At 47.0% G+C, this 18,781-nt stretch overlaps 2 protein-coding genes and 1 non-coding gene across 5 annotated transcripts; 1 reads left to right on the forward strand and 2 right to left on the reverse strand.

Moving 5' to 3' along the window:
- The first annotated feature begins 451 nt into the window (after positions 1-451).
- arid4a (AT rich interactive domain 4A (RBP1-like)) lies at positions 452-13,576 on the forward strand. Of its 2 annotated transcripts, none has more exons than XM_046413674.1 (25): positions 452-584; positions 1,617-1,667; positions 3,591-3,701; positions 4,002-4,067; positions 4,167-4,257; positions 4,664-4,743; positions 4,904-5,001; positions 5,105-5,237; positions 5,381-5,460; positions 5,741-5,817; positions 5,930-6,114; positions 6,196-6,268; positions 6,589-6,683; positions 6,891-6,988; positions 7,088-7,325; positions 7,563-7,765; positions 7,847-8,008; positions 8,099-8,180; positions 8,454-8,655; positions 8,803-8,865; positions 8,957-10,609; positions 10,829-10,933; positions 11,155-11,310; positions 11,403-11,549; positions 11,937-13,576. In XM_046413674.1, the coding sequence occupies exons 2-25, from the start codon at positions 1,662-1,664 to the stop codon at positions 12,038-12,040; spliced, it is 4,308 nt and encodes a 1,435-aa protein (XP_046269630.1). In that variant the 5' UTR covers positions 452-584; positions 1,617-1,661; the 3' UTR covers positions 12,041-13,576. The 2 variants fall into 2 exon arrangements, with proteins under 2 accessions (XP_046269630.1, XP_046269631.1); XM_046413675.1 differs by lacking the exon at positions 452-584 and adding an exon at positions 648-1,490.
- A 1,945-nt stretch (positions 13,577-15,521) lies between these two features.
- timm9 (translocase of inner mitochondrial membrane 9 homolog) lies at positions 15,522-17,925 on the reverse strand. 2 transcript variants are annotated; one of them, XM_046412515.1, is made up of 4 exons: positions 17,653-17,925; positions 17,087-17,135; positions 16,407-16,502; positions 15,522-15,853 (listed from the first exon to the last, which is right to left on the reverse strand). In XM_046412515.1, exons 2-4 carry the CDS (start codon positions 17,123-17,125, stop codon positions 15,719-15,721), a joined length of 270 nt encoding a protein of 89 aa, XP_046268471.1. In that variant the 5' UTR covers positions 17,126-17,135; positions 17,653-17,925; the 3' UTR covers positions 15,522-15,718. The 2 variants fall into 2 exon arrangements, with proteins under 2 accessions (XP_046268471.1, XP_046268470.1); XM_046412514.1 differs by lacking the exon at positions 17,653-17,925 and adding an exon at positions 17,274-17,611.
- LOC124072550 lies at positions 16,124-16,209 on the reverse strand. The gene has a single exon (XR_006845539.1). It is a non-coding gene; the product is annotated as a small nucleolar RNA SNORD53/SNORD92 (small nucleolar RNA).
- Positions 17,926-18,781: the final 856 nt, after the last annotated feature.

Genomic DNA, 18,781 nt, shown 5'->3' on the forward strand with positions numbered 1-18,781 from the left:
CCGGTTATTTCGATTGAATAACATTTGCATCGACTGCGTTAATCGTGTAAGTTAAGTGGTGCTTGTTTGCAAATATATTAGAAAGTCCAATGTTTTCCTTTTCTACTTCACTTATACAACTTTGTCAACGAACGAGGGAACGTAATCTCACAGTATTTTTACATGGAGTTTGGTGTGCAGATCTCCAGCACGTATCGAGGCAGGGCTCTTTACAGTGTCGGTATACACAAGGAAGCCCGTTCAGCCAATAGCAACGCGCTGCTGCTGGGAACAAAACGCGCGAGGCCAATTGCAGGCTCAAATGGTGAGTTTTTCTTTTGAACCCTCCTCTAATTGGACAATTATCAAACAGATGCCGTCATTTCCCTTGTGGCGCCTCGTTCGTATCGACCAATAATGGCGCCAGACGAGTTCTGTCCTATTAAAATAAAGGAATCCTTAGACCAATAGTATTACTGCGCTGCGACTACCGCTGTCACTGTAGCCAATCGCGTGTCTGGAAACAGAGCTCGGAGCTCAACAGCTTGTTGTCCATGTATCGCTTTGCAACCCGAGCGAGAGGGGAAGCGGCCGCGTCCCTGTATGTAAGTATAAAAATCTTCACATTGTGTGGTGAACCAAACTAAAACTTAAAACGGTTAAAACCACCGATACGCCGTGGACAGAAAGCCGCGTGGATGTCACAGGAAAGGCAGGGAGCTTTCCAGTTAGTCGCTGTTGAAACGAGCTGGCTGAGAATTGAATGGCAGCGGCAGTCGGCTTGTTTTTGCAGTGAAGAAATGTGAAGCTTCTGCGCCTTTGTGGAAGAGCCACATATTAAATAAATAAATCCACAACAGTTTTTGTTCCATCGAATGTCACACATTCTCGTTTTGTTTGAAAGAAACTTCGTTTACCTCCTGAACGGAAGCTAATGTTGACGCTGGTCGAGCCTGCTCTGCTGTTATCAGACGGTTTAAATCGCCATATGATCCACGAACTAGCTAGTTGAGTCGCTGGTTAGCCAACTAGCTAAAATTAGCTCAGGGCTGGAGAGTGAAGCCCCGCTCGTTTCTCCACTCTTCCTGCTGCAAACAGCCGTTGTTTGGATTTTGCTAGTGCCGGGACTCGGTTATGTTTAATGGCGGCCCTCCCCAGGACTCGGTTCACTACCAGGTGGTTGTGGGAAGCGTTAAAGTTAGCCGAGCTAGCAGAGCTGACATGGCGAGCTGTGATGGCGACGTGACTCAGTGGAGGTGGGAGCGGAGCGGGAAGGAACGTTCCTCTACGGCTGCGCTGGTTATCCTGAGCCCGTAGCCGCTCAGTGTGCCCTCATCGACCCACCGATATTTAACCAACAGTCCGCTGGAACCACCGGCTCTGTGTCAGTCGAAGTAAATGTTGCTAGTTAAGTTAACGTGAGTTGTTTGTGCCACATATCTGATCTGGTCCGGGCAGGGAGGAGGGAGGGGGCTGCACCGAGCCAGAAAAGAATGCCTGAGCTAACACAAGTGAGTGGCTAGTTGGCTAGCTTAGCATTATTTTACAACCTCAGGTCAATTTGACACTCTGTCCCCGTCTGTCTGTGTTGTATCGCCAACTGTAATCACTAATCCCGTCCTGTTTTTGTCTTTCAGTGATCTGAAATCTTTCGAGCTGGACTCCCTCAAATAACCGGAAAGATGAAGGTGAGTGTTTGACCTGCGACACAAACTGAAGATATGAGCTATAAACTGGCCTCTGACGGTCATGTAGTGTTTCCAGTTTAAAGAGTCACCTCTGTCCAGTTTATCTTGTGTTTCATTACATCAGTTTTTGCATTGCAGACGTTTGTACTGCTGATCACACATAGTCATAACATTGAGTAAGGCTGACATGATTAAACTGGCGTTATCATCATCAGTTTGTGTGCAGACGATGGCACTGTTTGAGCTGTACAGCCACTCTGGCTCAGATTAAAGCACATTAACATTAGAGAAGCTCTCAGTCTACAGTCTAATTCAGTGTTTGAAGCCTCCAAAGTTAAAGTTGGGAGAAACTTCTGTGTGTCCTGGATTCAGATTTGTTTGCTCCTCGTCGAGTGATTCTGAGATCTCCTTCTCACATTGCCGAGAAGCACTTCAGACACCATGTGACCGGCCAGTGAGGGATTTCAGTGACGTGACTCCGAGAACAGCTGTATGCCGACAAATCTGCACATATTTATGCAGAGTCAGCAGCAGTATGTCACACCTGGTATTTTTGTGATTTTGCATTCCTGTAGGACTTCAGTGTAGGTCAGTTCAACGACTGTGCTGTAAATATGGATGGCTGCACTCATGTCTCTCTTAGGATTACATTATTTACGATCAACAGCTAAAGAGAAGACAACCAACATGGCCCAACATCAGGCAAGTGCAACAACACGGCTACATCCCAAGTCTCTAAAAATGCATCAAATGTTTCCCTCACTTTACGTCCCTCCCCCAGTGAGGACATGTGAGGAGACAAAAACAGGGATGTACTCTCCTTTGATGCATCACATGAAGCAGCGTCTGTTTTTGACGACAGCTTAAATCAGCCAGCGTCTGTTGTTACCCTTCTGTTCAAACTGTAGTGCTCCACCCTCCTGGACTGTAGGCAGGTTCCTGTGGAGTTGACCTGCCACCTTCAGCCTGTCTGTGTCATTTACTGTCATTGTGATGAGCGAATCTGTCGAGTTCAGTCACCGCTGTTCCAACACGCCAGTCATAAGAGTGGAGTGTTTATATATCAGCTAAAAGTCTCCCAGGAAGGCTGCACTCATGTCTCCTCACTGCTCAGAGCAGAAACAAGACGAGCCTGTAAGAAAGTCAAAGTGTACTTTATTGTCAAAAATCTATGTAACAGGGGTTAGCACAGAAAATTTAAATTTCGTTTGACCAGTTTCCAATGTGCAGTTAAAAACTAAACATGTAGGTAAGACAGTGACAATAATTACACACACACGCACACACACCCATACACATACACACACAGTGTGCAGTAAAAAGACAACATACTGATACAAACATGTACAATAAATACACACACACACACACACACACACACACACACAGTCACAGCAGCAGAAGTACAGTCAAAGAAGCAGAACGACTCCCAGTTCCAACGAACACCGAGAAAATATCAAATTGGAGATTTTGGATGTGCCTACAGAACAGTTAAAGTTACTTGCTACACCAACAGCAGGTTGTGTTGCCTGCTTGCGTGCCTCTGGCTGTGGGGCTTCTCTGCAGCGCCAGCATGACCCACTTGGGGCCTGGAAACCTCCTCCCAGCCATTCAAAACTCTTGTGCTAACAAGATAAACACCAACACTCCCAGTCAGAAAAGAATCTGATCCAATTGGATCTGGTGTGTATGTGTGAGAGAGAGATTGTTAACTTCTCACAGGAGATCAAACCTGCTCAGCATCAGAATCATAGATGTTCCATTCAAATGGTCACACGTCACTGAAGCTGTGGTGAAATAGTTCCTGCTAATGATGTCAGAAGACAAAGACAAACCATCGGAAGACATGGAGGGGCACTGCTGTAGCGGTGCATGCTGGGAGATTGTGAGTTTATGTGTGTTGTCGATGTGTGTGTGTTTCAGGCAGCAGATGAGCCTGCCTACCTGACAGTGGGGACGGATGTCAGTGCCAAGTACAGAGGAGCCTTCTGTGAGGCCAAGATCAAGACTGTGAAACGCCTGGTGAAGGTCAAGGTAAGAAATCCATGTTTACACCTGAGCTGGATCAGCATCCCTCTGTCACATGGACGTGAATCATGTGGACACAACTACTTTGTTCCATCTTCTCAGTCCACTCTGTCCTGTCAGGAGTGGAGAGGACTAACTGTCCTGCCGTCTGGATGCACATCTTGTCTCTGTCCATGGCTTCAGCAGACCATCACAACAGGACAGTTTGAGACAAACTGTAAAGTGTCCACATCTCTCACTGTCCTCTGTCTCAAAGACAGAAGCCACACAGCTTGGTGTAAAGTCTTTGTTCAACTGTGTCTTCAGGTGACTCTGAAAGGTGAAAGTACGTCCCAGGTGGTGCAGGACGACCAGGTCAAAGGACCACTGAGGGTAAGATGATGATAATGATGAGTCTTCAGCAGCCTGCAGAGCGAGTCACTGTCGCCTTGGAAACAAGAAACTAAAAGTGTGTGTGTGCCTGTCCTTCAGGTGGGCTCTACAGTGGAGGTGAAGACTAACGAGGGTTTATTCAGCGAGGCCATCATCAGTAAACTGACAGACGCCAGCCTGTACACTGTGGGTGAGTCTGTGATCTGTCTGCTGATTGGTGCACACCGAGTGCTGGTGCCACCATGTGACCGAGGCAGCTCAAACTGGAGACACTCTGATCGGTTGATGGGGATGAATGATGATGCCAAGATAAGGTTTTGCTCAGTGAGATGATGATGTCACATGTTCTCTTGGCTGTCTGACCAATCATCAGCCAATCTCGCTCCAGTCTGATAAATTAAGCCACCGGGGACCTCTCGCTCATTGCAGCCAACCAGCAGGTCCCCTTCTTCGGCTTGACGGGTCGGTTGCACCTCTCTCTCTGGTTGACTGGTTTCACAGGCCAAAGTTCAGACCGACTTCTGTGTGAAGCAAAGGAACACAACTTGTTTCCAGTTTGACATTGAATTTAATTGGTGTGTGTGTGTGTGTTTCAGTGTTTGATGACGGAGATGAGAAGACTCTTCGTCGTACGTCCCTGTGTCTGAAGGGGGAGCGACATTTTGCAGAGAGTGAGGTAAGTCTCACACACTGACAGAGGGACTACTTCTCAGGCCTGTATCCTTCCACCAGAGCCTCTCAGCTCTAAAACTAGAGCATCTTCATCAAGTCTGATTTCAAATATTAAAATATTTGAACACACTGTCTTCAGTCGTTGTCTTCTGTCCCACCCTCAGACGTTGGACCAGCTGCCGTTGACCAACCCGGAGCATTTCGGCACTCCGGTCATCGGCAAGAAGTCGAACCGTGGCGGTCGACGTTCGTCACAAGCTGTGTGAGTGGGTCATCCAGCAGCCCAACACCTTGTGACTGAGTCACCTCCTGTTAATGCGTGTCTGCCTGTCTCTGTCTCATGTGTCCATATGTCTGTCTCTTAGTGCTGACGAGGAAAATGAGTCTTCATCCAGTGAGGATGAGGAAGAGGACAGGAGAAGGCTGAATGATGAGCTGCTGGGAAAAGTCTGCAGCATTGAGAACGAGGAGGAGCCGAGCAGCTGGTACCTAGCTCTGGTAAACACACACACACACACACACACACACAATACTGCTATCAGTCGCACATGTTGAGGAATCAAAGTAAAGCGTGATGAGGTCACCATGAGTAAAGTGTGTTTGTGCGGAGAAGGAGTCACTCAGGTGTGCGTCTCCTGCAGGTGGTGTCTCCCAGCTGTAATGATGAGCTGCAGGTGAAGAAGGATCAGTGTCTGGTCAGAGCCTTCAGCGACTCCAAGTTGTGAGTTTCACTTTGATTTGTTATAAGCCTGTGAATATTCTCATTCATCCAGGTCACGGTTATCTCAAGGAAATTCAATCGAATGCAACTGGACTTAGTTATTTGTCTTTGAAGACGTTTCACCTCTCATCCAAGAGGCTTCATCAGTTCCTGCTCGCTTGACTAGGCTGGGACTAGTCCAAGCCTAGTCAAGCAATACTTTGATTTGTTATTGATCTCTGATCAGAAGCTTGTCAACTCTGTCTCATCCTCCTGCTTCCTGTTTCCTGTTGGCCTGCAGCTACACTGTGGCGAGGAGACACGTCCACGTCGTCAGCTCCGTCAGCATCGCCAAGTCTGAGTTCTCCAACAGGAAGGGTGAGGTGCTATGAGTCCCACAATGCATCAGAGCTCAGGCTGATCACTCTTCTCTTACAGCTTTGTCCTTTTTTCCTCTTTTCCTCCTCCATCCTCCTCCTCCTCCTCTTAGGTTTTGAAGCAGCCCAGATGTTCCTGAAGAGCAAGCAGGTTCCAGATGTGTGGAAGATGGACATGAGTCAGATTCTGGACTCGTCCTCTAGTGATGATGATGAGGACGATGAAGAGGAGAAGGAGAGTGATGAGGATGAGGAGGACGAAGACGAAAAGAAAAAGAAGAAACGCATAAAGGAGGAGGTGAGTGTGATGTGAACTGAGGTGTAACTGCTGGGGGGGGTGTCAGATACTTACCTGTCTGACTTTATGTCTGTCTGTCAGCCGGAAGAGGAGCTGGATCCAGAGGAGCGAGACCACTTCCTGCAGCAGCTCTACAAGTTCATGGAGGACAGAGGTGAGACCTACCTGTGTTTGTGTTTTTCTTGCCTGGGACAGAAAACTGTTTCCACAGCTACACGTGGGGTCTCACCTTCCTTATGGAGACAGAATGCAAGTCCCCATGATGGAAACGGTTACATTTAAGGTTAGTTTTAGGTTAGGTAAGTTATGGTTATGGTTCGAGTAAGTCTCCAGGAAATGAATGTAAGTCTGTGTAATGTCCCCATATGGCATGAAAACATAAGCTGTGTGTGGGCCGCATCACATTCTGTGGTGCAGGTACATTCACTCCAGCTGTGGAAAGGAGCTCAAACTCCTTGTGTCTTTCTCAATCAGGGACCCCCATCAACAAACCTCCAGTGCTGGGCTATAAGGACCTGAACCTGTTCAAGCTCTTCAGACTGGTTTACCACCTGGGAGGCTGCCGCAAGGTGAGGACCAAACTGTCTATCCTCCTGTCTGTCTGTCACTTTCTCCAAAACATGATGTCACTCTGGATCATCTCTTAAAAACGAGTCTGTCCAGCTGCTGATCTGAGGTCAGGAAGTTTGCCAGAGCTCGCCGGGCTATGTGACCTCCTGTGTTGAGGAAGGTGATGCACTTCCTGTTAGATGTGACACTGTTGTTATGTGTTGTAGATTGAGTCAGGGACTGTGTGGAAGCAGGTCTACATGGACCTGGGGATCCCAGTCCTCAACTCTGCTGCATCCTACAACGTCAAGACGGCCTACAGGAAGTAAGAGAACATCAGAAGGTTCAGATTGAACGCGAGCTCACGGGGGTCGGATCGTTTCTGTATTCTCTGCTTTCTTCACTGTGTTCTTTGTCTCGTCAGGTATCTGTATGGCTTTGAGGAGTACTGCCGCTCAGCCTCCATCACCTTCAGGACCATCCATCACAACAATCCCCGCCCTCCACCTGCTCTGGCTAATCAGAAGCAGACAGGGGTGGAGCTTGAAGATCCCCCCATGGCACCGGAGAAAACGGAGCCTGTCAATGACAAGATGAAGGGGGTGGAGTCAGAGAGCGAGAGCGAGAAGGAGGAGGTGAAGGAGAGACAGTCGTCCCCAAGGGTGAGACAGCAGACAGTTTTTGTCCCCTCATCAGACTGATAGTTAAGATCACATAGCTGACTGATGGATGACGCAGCAGTTTGCAGATCAGCACAGTTTACAACATGTTGGAGATGAGCGAGTGTTTAAACTAACCAGTACAGGTAGAAACCAGGTGAGTGTAGCGACCTGCTGCATGAAATACAAAACAGAGTGACAACTGAGACATCGGTCTGTCCCTGTCTGTCTGTGTTTTAGGGGAGGAGGAGGTGTGTGGGCAGTCAGGTGAAGGTGGAGACAGAGTCTCCCTCTAGACCAGAGAAGAGAGGAGGAGAAAACATCGAGGAACAGAAGGAGATGAGGAGACGCAGCAATAGAAGAATGGACGACTCGGAGAGAGGCTCTGAGGAAGAGGAGGAGGAGGAGGATGAGGAGGAGATGGAGAGGAAGAGAGGAGACAGGTGTGTAATACTATTGACTGCCTTAGAGATTCAACTCAGGGAAAAAACCTGCTTTAACACTATAGAGTGTGTGTGTCTCAGGTCTGAAGGCGAGGAGGATGAGGACTCTCTGACAGGTACGAAGGTCAGGGTGAAGTATGGCAGAGGAAAGACTCAGAAGATCTATGAGGCTCACATCAAGAAGACAGACGTGGACAACGGAGAGCAGTTCTATCTGGTTCACTACTACGGCTGGAACGTCAGGTGAGTCGACTGCTCATCTGGGTCTCTCAATGTGTGGGAGAGAGGAGGCGGAGTCTGTCCAGACCTGACACACGTGTGTCTGACCCACAGGTACGACGAATGGGTGAAGGCAGATCGCATCATCTGGCCTGCTGAGAAAGGAACAAAGAAGAGACAGAGGAAGAAGGTGAAGGTGAGCTCAGTGTGATCATGTGACCTGCTCGAGGCCGCAAGTGTTGGTGCGTAAAAAGGTTCGCACGCTGGACTCAATTCCTGTGATGTCACTTCCTTTTGACCAAAGCCTAACAAGCTTCACTGTCCAATCAGCTGCAGGGAGACAGAGGGTGGGCGGGGTCATCGAAAGCAACCATCTGCTGACGTCAGTTACCTGTAGGACACACCTGTCCTTAAGTCTACAACAGTGAAGAGCAACTCCTGTCCTCACTGTCTCCGTCTGTCTCTGCAGAACAAAGACGAGCAAGAGAAGGAGAGGGAAAAAGATGAAGAAAAGCCGCCCTCGGTGACGGTGAAATCGACAGGAGCGAAGCGCGGCCGTCCTCAGATCAGGACCACGCCCAGCGGCTCAGCAGGTCGTGGCATCTCTAAAACACCCAGCAATGGCAAGGGCAGCAGGATGGAGACACTATCCACCATGGCCAATGGAGACAGTAAGAGACACTGAGCATGCTCACATCTGAAGGTTCAGCTGATCAGCTTTAACTGTCAGTCAACTTTTTCAACTGTCAAAGGTTTTTCAGTCAACTGAGATAGAAAAATGTCTCACTGTCCCTCTCTGATGTGTCTCTTCTCTGCAGACACTCCTCGCAGGAGAACCCGGAGAACATCAGGCATGTACGACTCTGACAGAGCATCCAATGGTGAGGACAAGTCCACTTCCTGTTTCTGCTTTCTGTCACTTTTGTGAGAATTAACCAAACCCTAACCAATTGTTACTCTGTCCCCCTGAAGAGGAGTCTGGGAACTCATCAGAGGACAGCGAATCAGAAGAACTGTCAGACAAAAAGCTGTCACCATGGCGAGGGAGGAGTGAAGCCCCGCCCAGCCAGGAGGAGGAGGAGGAGGAGGAAGAGGAAGAGGAAGAGGAGGAGGAGGAGGAGGAGGAGGAGGAGGAGGATGAGGAGGTGGTGAAGGAGGAGGAGACAAGAGAGGTCTCTACTGTCATGGTGACCCCCAAGGACAACGCTGTGGACACAGCAACAGGAGGTCAGCCGCCCGCAGCCTCTGCTCCACCATGTCCCAGCATTCCTCAGGAGAAAGCTGACAAAGTGCTGAGCCAATCAGAAAAGAAGGAGGCAGAGCAGGGAGAGGATCCTGCAGCAGAAGCTGCCATGCTGCCTGCTCACCTGGATGAAGAAAGCAAAATGTCTGTGGTGCAGGACCGGGTCCCAGAGATGTCTCCCAAACAGGAAGTGCTCACTATGATGTCCTCCAGCAGGACGTCTCCTCTGCCTGACCGGATCAGCAAAAAGTGTCCCACTGCCGCAGACAAATACAAAGTGTCTCCTGAACAGCTGCAGGTTTCCTCCCCTCAGCTTGACCCTTCAGAGGAGGAGGACAGCAGGTCCACTCCTCTGTCCTCCCCCAGGGCCAAAGGACGCAGGGCCATCCTCAGGGAAACAGGTTCTGAGACTCCTCCCAAAATCCCCTTCTGCGCTCCCGCCCCTGCTGCCAGCCCCTCCCACTTGGGACTTCTGTCGTCTCCTCCTCGCAGCGTCCTGAAGAGACAGGACGAGCCCATGGTGGTTCTTCACTGCCTCCCCACCCAGCGCACTCACCCTGAGTCTGCTGCCGCTGACTCGGACACAGACTCAGCCACTGAGGAGGAGGAGGAGGAGGAGGGCTCACCTGAGGAGAGGAGCAGCTCTGTGCTCAAACGAAAGGCGGCTGAGCAGCGAGCAGCAGATAAGAAGCTCCGCCCTGACAGGAGGCAGGAGGAGCCCGCTTCCCCCAAAACACCCCCTGTGCCATCCAAGATGGCTGCTGGAGCTTCACCCAAGAGCCTCCCTTCACCTCTGTGCAGGGGGGAGTCAGAGAGGAGGAGCGAGGGAGGGATGAAGGCAGAGGAGTGGCCCCACCCAGCTGAGGAGACACCACGGGAAGTGTCAGCGGAACGGCTGGTTGGTGTAGCCACAAAGGAGTCAGAGGTGCATGCTGGGACGCCTCTTCCTGCTGCAGAGGCCCTGGGCCCCGCCCCCGCAGAAGAACTGGAGCCACAGATTGGCCCTGAGGCCCTCGTTTGCCACGAGGTGGACCTAGATGACCCAGATGAGAAGGAGAAGCCCTCCCCCTCCCCCTCCCCAGAGCACCTCCTCCTGATGATGAGGGAGCAGCAACAAGTCCCTCCCCCATTGCCTAATCTCCTCCACACCTCCCTCCCCGCCTCTCACCTCCTTCAATCCCAGATCAGGACCTTCCTGCCAGCCCCTGTACCCGGCTCCAGCCCCTGCCCTGAGGAGCTCCACACAGCCAGGGGTGCCACTGAGGAGGAGCGAGGAGCAGCAAGCGGGGAGCAGCAGGGAGACTTCAGCCCTGGGTTTGATGGCAGCGCCTCCTCTACCACCTCCACGTCTCTGCTGTCCCTGCAGGAGACCAAGGACAGAGGTAAGAGTGGACAGGTGTGAACAGGAGGTGGTCATGTGACCTCAGCTGACAGGCTGGCTATGTGGTGATGGTGAGCAGAGCAGCCTATCAGAGGGCAGTGTGGTTTAAACTATAGCTCATGAACAAAGTGTGTTGTACTCTTCATACACCTGCAGCACCTGCTCATTCTGATTGTTCAGTTGGGGTAGACTGTAACCTGTGTGACCTTTGACCCCTCAGGTCAGAAGAGGCTGATGGACTGTAACTCGAGCCCGACGGCCAAGAAACAAAAACGCAACCAGAAACGACCACACACACCTGGGAAGGTGGAGAAGAACGGAGCAGGTGAGCTGTGTGTGCGTGTGTGATGTCACACAGAAACAGCTGGGAAATGTTAATCATTTTATATTTTGTCTTGCTGCTGGTTAATGTAATCTGGTCTCTGGTCAGCTTGTGTGTGATACTGGCTGAGTTTCATCAGTGAAGCTGACCTCAGATCAGCTTGAACTACTGAAGTGCTGTGGCGTGATGATCAGACTGTGTCTCTGCCTCTGTCCTGCCTCCAGGTCACAGCAGTGACAGCGAGGACCAGTCTCGTTTGTCGTCTGTCTCTCAGAAGTCTCAGAAGTCTCGTTGTCCTGGACTGTCGTCTCCACCGTCTCACAGTAAAGACAAACACAACTTCTCCCCTCAGAGGACGTACAAGTGGACCTTCCAGCTCGGTGAAGACCAACTCCTCTAATTCCCAGACTCAGACAGTACCTTAGCCGAAATGAGTTGTTGTTGTAACCGTCTTCCTCCTCTTTGTCCCCAGATGAGTTGGACAGCATGTCGAGCACAGAGAGGATCTCCTTCCTGCAGGAGAAGCTGCAGGAGATCAGGAAGTACTACATGACCCTGAAATCAGAGGTGGCATCCATCGACAGACGCAGGAAGAGACTAAAAAAGAAAGAGAGAGAAGGTATGAGACACAGCAAGGCATGCTGGGAGGACCATACAGAGACACCTGCAAGGTATCTGCTGAGTCAATGACGTCCATTTCCTGAGAACATCATTATCTCTGGTGTCCATTTTAAGTTCACTTCAGAGAGAGTCTGACTCGGATCAGACTGAAAACACCTAACAGAACATTTGAGTTCTGCAGAGATGAGTTGACTTGTTTTTGTCCTCATGTGGACTCACGCAGGCCTACCTGTTGGTGTTAGCATCTGTCAGATTAGCAACAACATTTATCACTTGACACAAAAGTCAAATCTCTCAGTGAGCTGATAAAAACCACTGAACAGCAGAACAACATCCTTCCTTTGGGACTCACAGGTGAAAACGTTTGTGTCTCTGTGTCCTCCAGTGTCCAACACAACGGCGTCCACCTCGTCAGGCTCCTCGGACACAGCTATGAGTCCATCCTCGGCCTCGCCCACTCAAAACACCGTTGCCGTGGAGTGCAGGTGATGACACGCCCTCATCATCACTCCCTTCTGGTCAGCCCCGCCCCGTCCCGCCACAGATTCTGCCTACTCGGCCAGCGCTGAGGGCATGATGGGGAAGAACATGATAACTCTCGCCAGGTTGGAGTCTCCCACCTGACGTTAGCCCCGCCCCCTCACCTAAGGACTGACTTCCTGCTTGAGGAGACAAATGAGACCGAAAAATCAGCCGTCTGTTCAACTGCCACAGAGTAGTTCCTTATTTTCTTATTTCCTTCCTTCCTTCCTTCCTTTGTTTTTTCTAAATCTAAAATTTTTTTATTTTTTTGTTTTTTTCGTCGTGTTGTGGGGTCAGAGGTTTCCAGTTTACTGAGTTTCCTTTAAGGTCGAACAGAACAGGAAGTAGAGTCCTGAAGCAGCACAGCTCTTTATGCAATTTTCTTTCCTTTTTTGTTAATTTCTATTTTCAAAAAAAAAAAAAAAAAAAAAAAAAACTGAATAGAGGAAAAAAGACTTCCTGCTGTGAGTGTTTTTGGCCTTTTTATACAGAATCAGAGCTTTTATTTTGGTAAAAACAAAAAAAAAATTCCAAAAAGTTTGATGTCACAGCGGGAGAGAAAATGAAATATTTGTAGAGGTGAACCTTTTGTTTTTGTGTAAAATAATTAAAACAAAGTTTATTTATTCAGTTAGTAAACACAGATTGTGCGTGTGTGTGTGTGTGTGTGTGTGTGACTGCCAGGAAAAACTTGCGATGGATGAAAATAAAGAAACTCCTGCTGAGTGAAGACACAAAACCAGTCAATGTTTTCATTCCAATTTGGTGTGTTTGGGTTCTCAGTCAGACTCGGTAAATCTCAGCGCTTTTCTTCCAGAAATTTAATCATAATTTCAACTCATTAAATCAAAATTCTCACAGTTTTCATTTAGTGAGTCTGAAAATCTCGTTACAACTTAAAGTCACATTAACAAGATTTCAACTTTAATCTTCTTTTTCTTTTAAATTAGTTCCTACTTAAGTTTACTTTAGTAAGTTGGCTTTTTATTCTTAATTTAAAAAATGCAGAGTTTAAATAAACGCAATTTTGACTTCAGGAGTCTTCACTGTGGTTTCATCGTGAGTTGGTTTCCTTTCGTCCTTTTCTTTTTCTCTGGCTCATTTGATCCTCCACATGCTCAGTGCCGACTTCGCTCCCGGAGGATCCCAGACTCTTCTTCTTCTGTTGTTTGCTCTGTGTGCGTGGCTGCGACAGACGGCTGCTTTCATTTGTTTTGTATATAAAAGTTCTGAGTAAAGAAAAGAATAAAACCACACCATGTATTTGAGAACTACATTTTACACGCCTGTAAAGAATGATTTCTAATATTTTTTAAGAGCAGACAGTTTGTACTGTTGTAAGATGAACTCCTCCGTTGTTCTTTTATTTTACTTTCCATGTGGTGTTTTGCTAGCGGCGGTTTGAGAGCGATGACTGTAAATACAGAAACACTTCCTCCTGACAGCAGAAGCCATGTTGGACAATAAACAGTTCTCTGTTTCAATAAAGCTTTTAAATATGTATCCATGAGTCCTGCTCGTCCTCCCAAACTGACACCGTCTCCCTTCGGAGTCCACGCTGCATTCAGGTGCTTGGTGTTCAAATGGATTCCTGCTGCAGCCCGCGGATGCTTAGCATAGCTTAGTATAAAGACGGGAAATAGGGGGAAGCAGCTAGCCTGGCTCTGTCACATAAAACTGCTGTCAGTTTTATAGTTTGTGTGTGTGTGTGTGTGTGAGAGAGAGAGAGATAGAGAGAGAGAGATGGAGAGGGAGGGGGGGGGGGGGGTGTACCTGAGCGTCACTATGGGACCATGGAGGAATGGAAGGAGGTGTCCTGCTCTCACCTTTTACATCAAGCTGCTAAACAAGTGAAAGGTAGTCCCAGCGAAGGCATCTGTGTGGACGTCTGGGTCACATCTCCCGATGGCAGACTGTCAGGAGGTGATATCCATGAACCTCTGCAGAAACAGGAAGTGTGTGAGGAACACGACAAAGAGATGAAGAACAGTCAGCGTCCAGATCTCTGCAGGTTTGGACTGACTGACTGTGACACAGATGGACACCTGTCCAAATCAACCTTCAGTGGTAAAGTTCATGAAAGGACCTGAAGTTGATATGTTAGATGGACTTGTTGAGTTTTGAAGCTGACCTGTTTGGTCACCATGGTAAGTGAACACCTGACCTGGTCTAGAGGAAGTCGTTTTCAGAGTTTCAGATTAAAATCAGCTATCAACAGTTGCTTGTTTTTAGCAGAGCGTTGCGTATGCAGGTCATAAAGACCACCAGACGAAGCCGTGCGATTACAGCAGAGCAAACTGAACGCAGCACATCGGGGTTTGTTGTCACGGTAACCTAGCCGCTACAGACTACAGCCTCTGACTGGCTGCTGTTTGATACCGTTAGAAGAGGAGGACTCAGCTCAGGAGCTGCGCTGCTAAAAACACTCCAGAAATGAGTCGAGGACGAGGAGAGTGAATGAGGATGGATAGATAGATAGATAGATAGATAGATAGACTTCCTGTATCTGTCTGTGGGAGAAGGTGCTCTTCTGTCTGTGATGGAGGAGGTGCTGATCGTTTTCCACGATGGATAACAGTTTGTTCAGCGTCCTCCTCTCCACCACGGTCTCAACAGACTCCAGCCTGAGAGCGAGCACAGAGCCATAAGATCATGAAGAGGCTTCATGATCTTATCAAGCCTGTTAGCGTTGCTGGCTCTGATGCTGCTGGCTGCTGAAGCTCCAGATGAAAAGGAGGACATCAGGAGTCCAGGGCCCTCAGATCCTACAGGTACAACTGATGACATGTTCAAACTGTTGTGGTCTCTGGTTTATGAAACACACCACACGAAAATCCATGTCACCTCTGACTTCACACCCGTTCTATCACTTCCTGTCAGTATTGAAAGAACATTTTACCATTTTGTGAAATAAAAGAGAAAAGTATTAGTGTGTAGTACTCTGTAGTATTAGTATGCAGACTTCTCACTGTCACCTCGTGTTGCTTATTTCTCCATCTTCTTTCATCTGATCCATGCTGATCAGCAAAAGTGCAGCAGCCCGACACAGGAAGGGAAGCACTCAGGTGTGACTTCCTGTCACCTGTCTGTCTGTAGCGAGTCGAAGCCACAGTCTGAGGGTCTGAGGGCTGAGACGCCTCCGTGGTTTGTTTTCGGAAGTAATCGAAACATTTTCTGCTGCCTGTCACGAACAATCGAGTGAAATCATTTTTTCCTTCCTTCCCCCACACGGATGCAAAAATTCATCTGCTGCTGACTGAACTGCAGTGATGAAATGAGTCCATGTGAAAACCACTTCAAGTACTTGAAGTTTGGGTTCAGGGTTTCTGTGACATACAGCAATTAAACTAACATCAACAGCAGTGATGTGGAAATTAACGGGGAAACAAACTGGATGGGCGACACTATTATTTATTTTATCTGTTGGCAGCTGAGCTGTTAATAAGAAAACAATAAAACTTTATTTCAACATCACATCAACATAAAATAACGATTAAGGACGATTCCACTGTTTCTGTACGTAAGTTGAAAGAAAGCCGTCAGATCCTGATCCCAGCTCTCTCCGAACACCAGAAGTCATGAGCTGCACTTCACAGTCTGTTTCCATCCAACACGGTGGACCTGCTGATATCAGTCCAGTCCAGTTCAGCGGGGTTGTCCCAGTAGGCCCGCTTTAGCAGCCAGAGCCTCGTTCTGCTGGATGTGATACTCCTGGAAACGCATGGAGATCCGCTGAGTCATCTTTAGATACTTCTGTAGACACGACTCGGAGCAGCTGGACTGAAATGAGAAACGATTCCAAATCAAAGTTGTTCAAAAACATGAAAATCTGCTGCTGAGTCATCACTACAAAAGCTACACAAATGGACAAGCCAACGACAACTCCCAGAGCGCGCGTCACTGTCAACAGCCAATCACAGAGCTTGATGTTCTGCGGTAGAAGCTTAACATTCATACTGCAGCAGCTGAAGTTTGCCACATTCTGGATCTGTTCAGCAGCCGAGGCTTAGTTTGTAGATGTAAAACCAAACTTATCTGACTGGCAGGGGATTGGTCAGACAGCCAAGAGAAGATATGACATCACATGACATCATCAGCTCATTGAGCGAAACCTTTTCTCCACATCATCATTCCTCCCCATCAACCAATCAGAGTGAGTCCAGTCTGGGCTGTCGGCATCGCGTGTTAGTTAAGAAACGAGCTCATGTCTGTTCAAAGTGGACACGTCCACACAGTGACGGAGCTAAAGACACAAATCTGATCTCGGTTGGGCTCATCGGTCGGGACACATGACGACCCATCGGTCCACGGTCTGTGTTTACTTCCTGTTTACCTCATCGGGCTTCACGTCCCTGCTGGTGAAATCTTTGACGCAGTCCATGAAACAGTTCTCCGTCACCTTGTTGTACGTTCCCAGAAACTCCTTAAACTGAAAGACGGACACACGGCAGGAAATGATGTGAGGACACTTTGTCAGTTTTACTCCGTCTCACTTTAATGTTAGACTTTTCGGAGCTTCTCATGAGATGCACCAACACCGAAGCTTGTTTTATGTCACACACACACACACACACACATTTTAGCTTTTCAGTTTTCAATCCAGGTATTCATTAAATAACTGTGAAAAAGGTCATTTATATGTTATTCAACTTCGTACCATAACAAAAACAAGCTGTACAGAAACGGACACACATTTCCCCGGAAATGTATAAATGTATAGATATGTGTAAATATCTGATATTTTGTATTTTTATTATATATTTTGTTACTATCTTTCATTTTCTTGGTCGGAAAATGCATTGCAAAGCGCCATGTCTGTACGTGAAAAGAATTTCCCCTCAGGGATAAATAAAGGAATTCTGATGTGACTCACTTAATCAGATCTGTTTCTGAACTCTCGTCCTGAAACACTATTACTTCAGTTGTCTATTCTACGTCGACAAATTTGAACTGTGATCATTTCTGTTAGCCTTTACTTAACTGAAAATTTACACCAACAGACAAACCGGTTACCTGTTTGATCTGGTCGGACTCGGACACCTGGACCGCCATGATTCCGGTTCTGTGTGAGGAAAGCAACACGTCAGACCTTCTGCCCCACCAGACTCCGTTCAAAACATGTGACACTTTAACATTAACAAATTCTACCGAAACACGAAGTCTTATTGGAATGAGAGGACGGACCACAATCCTCTTACACACGTTTTCTTTAACTCTCTCCATCAAGCTGGAGACATTTTCTTTTAAACCCCGATATATATTACATATGCCGTTTGCAGGACTGCAGTCTGAAAATGTTAGTTAACGACACACAAGAGGGAATGGAGATAATTAACCAGCTACTCTGCACTGACTTCTTCAGAAATACCAACAAACAAAATACAATCCTGTTGTACTTATTTCTATTACGTTGTCAGTAAGCTAACAGCTAACGTTAGCCTCATCTTTTTGTCTTCCGAATTAATTCTTTCCGGGTTTAGCAGTAAATTTCACAAACTCAGTCTTCTGAGCAACACGCTACAGACACCTGCTGTGACCTAAAATACTAATCATAACCAGAATATCTATTTTAACCTCACCTTTGGACAATATTTGATCTGGAAAGCCTTGCTGCAGGATGAAGGACATGTGAGATCAGGTAGAAACTAACCCGCAGATTCAACACATTAAACTGCACTTCAATTAACTTCTATTAATTATTTAAAAATAATTAACCAAAAAGCGACATTAAATTATGTGAATAACATTATCCAAAATGGTCACTGAAGTGATTCAGATCCAGGTAAATAAAAGATACGAAAGCCAAATGTGACGAAATTTGACCGCGCAAACCAAACGTCTAACAGTGCGCTACTACTGAGACCTTCCGGAGTGTTACAAGTACGTAACAACACAAAGTTCCTACGTTCTGCTTAGAAAACGTAATTTCTAGTTTTCACTGAAATAACAACTAATTTGGGCTTTTCATAGAGGAAAATGAATCAGAATTTATTTATTTTACACCACTGGGGTAGTAGCGTTGACGCACATTAGCACAGTAGCATACATGAATAGATAGATTAAGACATACGTTAAAATACATACGTTTCATTAACCGACCAGATCGTTTCCTTTAAATCTCTCAGAAAAAACTGAAGTCTGAACAGAAAGCAATGCACATTAAACAACCCACACTTCTAATTTGTTTTTCCTCAGTGTTTTGTTCTTATGTTATACGATTCTAACTGCTTTTGTTCGGTCTTTGATAATGTCAGCTTGTGTGAGAAACTTAAGCTTATGAATATTTTACTTTATGAGCGTGTGTAAACAATCACAAGTGTTCCTGTGTTATTGATGAATTTCCACTAGACGCAGTATAAATAAATAAACGCAGTTCTTGATATCATCTATTAATCCAGAAATGGATGATGATGTTAATGAGTCTTGTCAGTTTTTATGCAACCATCTAACTTGTACTTTAAAGAATAAACAGATTTTTAGAAAATTGTATTTAAACTACCTACAGTGTTTGATACAGCAGAGCATTTCTGTACGAAATGAAGTACTGTTTATATCTCTTATTCTGATTGGGGTTTTTTTATATTTCTATAGTGTTGTATAGTATATATTTATTTACATTAGGTATTTTGTTAGGTAATTGGGCTTATACCGGGACCGGGGAAACTAATTTCGTTCCACCTCATGTTTCTACATGTGTGAAATAACAAT

The sequence above is a fragment of the Scatophagus argus genome, chromosome 15, assembly GCF_020382885.2.
Source record: "Scatophagus argus isolate fScaArg1 chromosome 15, fScaArg1.pri, whole genome shotgun sequence".
In the NCBI taxonomy this organism is placed as follows: Eukaryota; Metazoa; Chordata; class Actinopteri; family Scatophagidae; genus Scatophagus; species Scatophagus argus.

Bases quoted from the DNA above. Each gene is read 5' to 3' on its own strand.
- arid4a (XM_046413674.1), top strand. The intron at 5,002-5,104 runs GTGAGTGGGTCA...TCTGTCTCTTAG, and splicing joins CGACGTTCGTCACAAGCTGT to TGCTGACGAGGAAAATGAGT. The intron at 10,610-10,828 runs GTAAGAGTGGAC...TTGACCCCTCAG, and splicing joins GCAGGAGACCAAGGACAGAG to GTCAGAAGAGGCTGATGGAC.
- timm9 (XM_046412514.1), bottom strand. From the start codon at position 17,296: ATGGAGAGAGTTAAAGAAAACGT. The intron at 17,136-17,273 runs GTGTAAGAGGAT...TTCCTCACACAG, and splicing joins GAGAGAGTTAAAGAAAACGT to AACCGGAATCATGGCGGTCC. The intron at 15,854-16,406 runs GTAAACAGGAAG...TTCTCATTTCAG, and splicing joins GGGACGTGAAGCCCGATGAG to TCCAGCTGCTCCGAGTCGTG.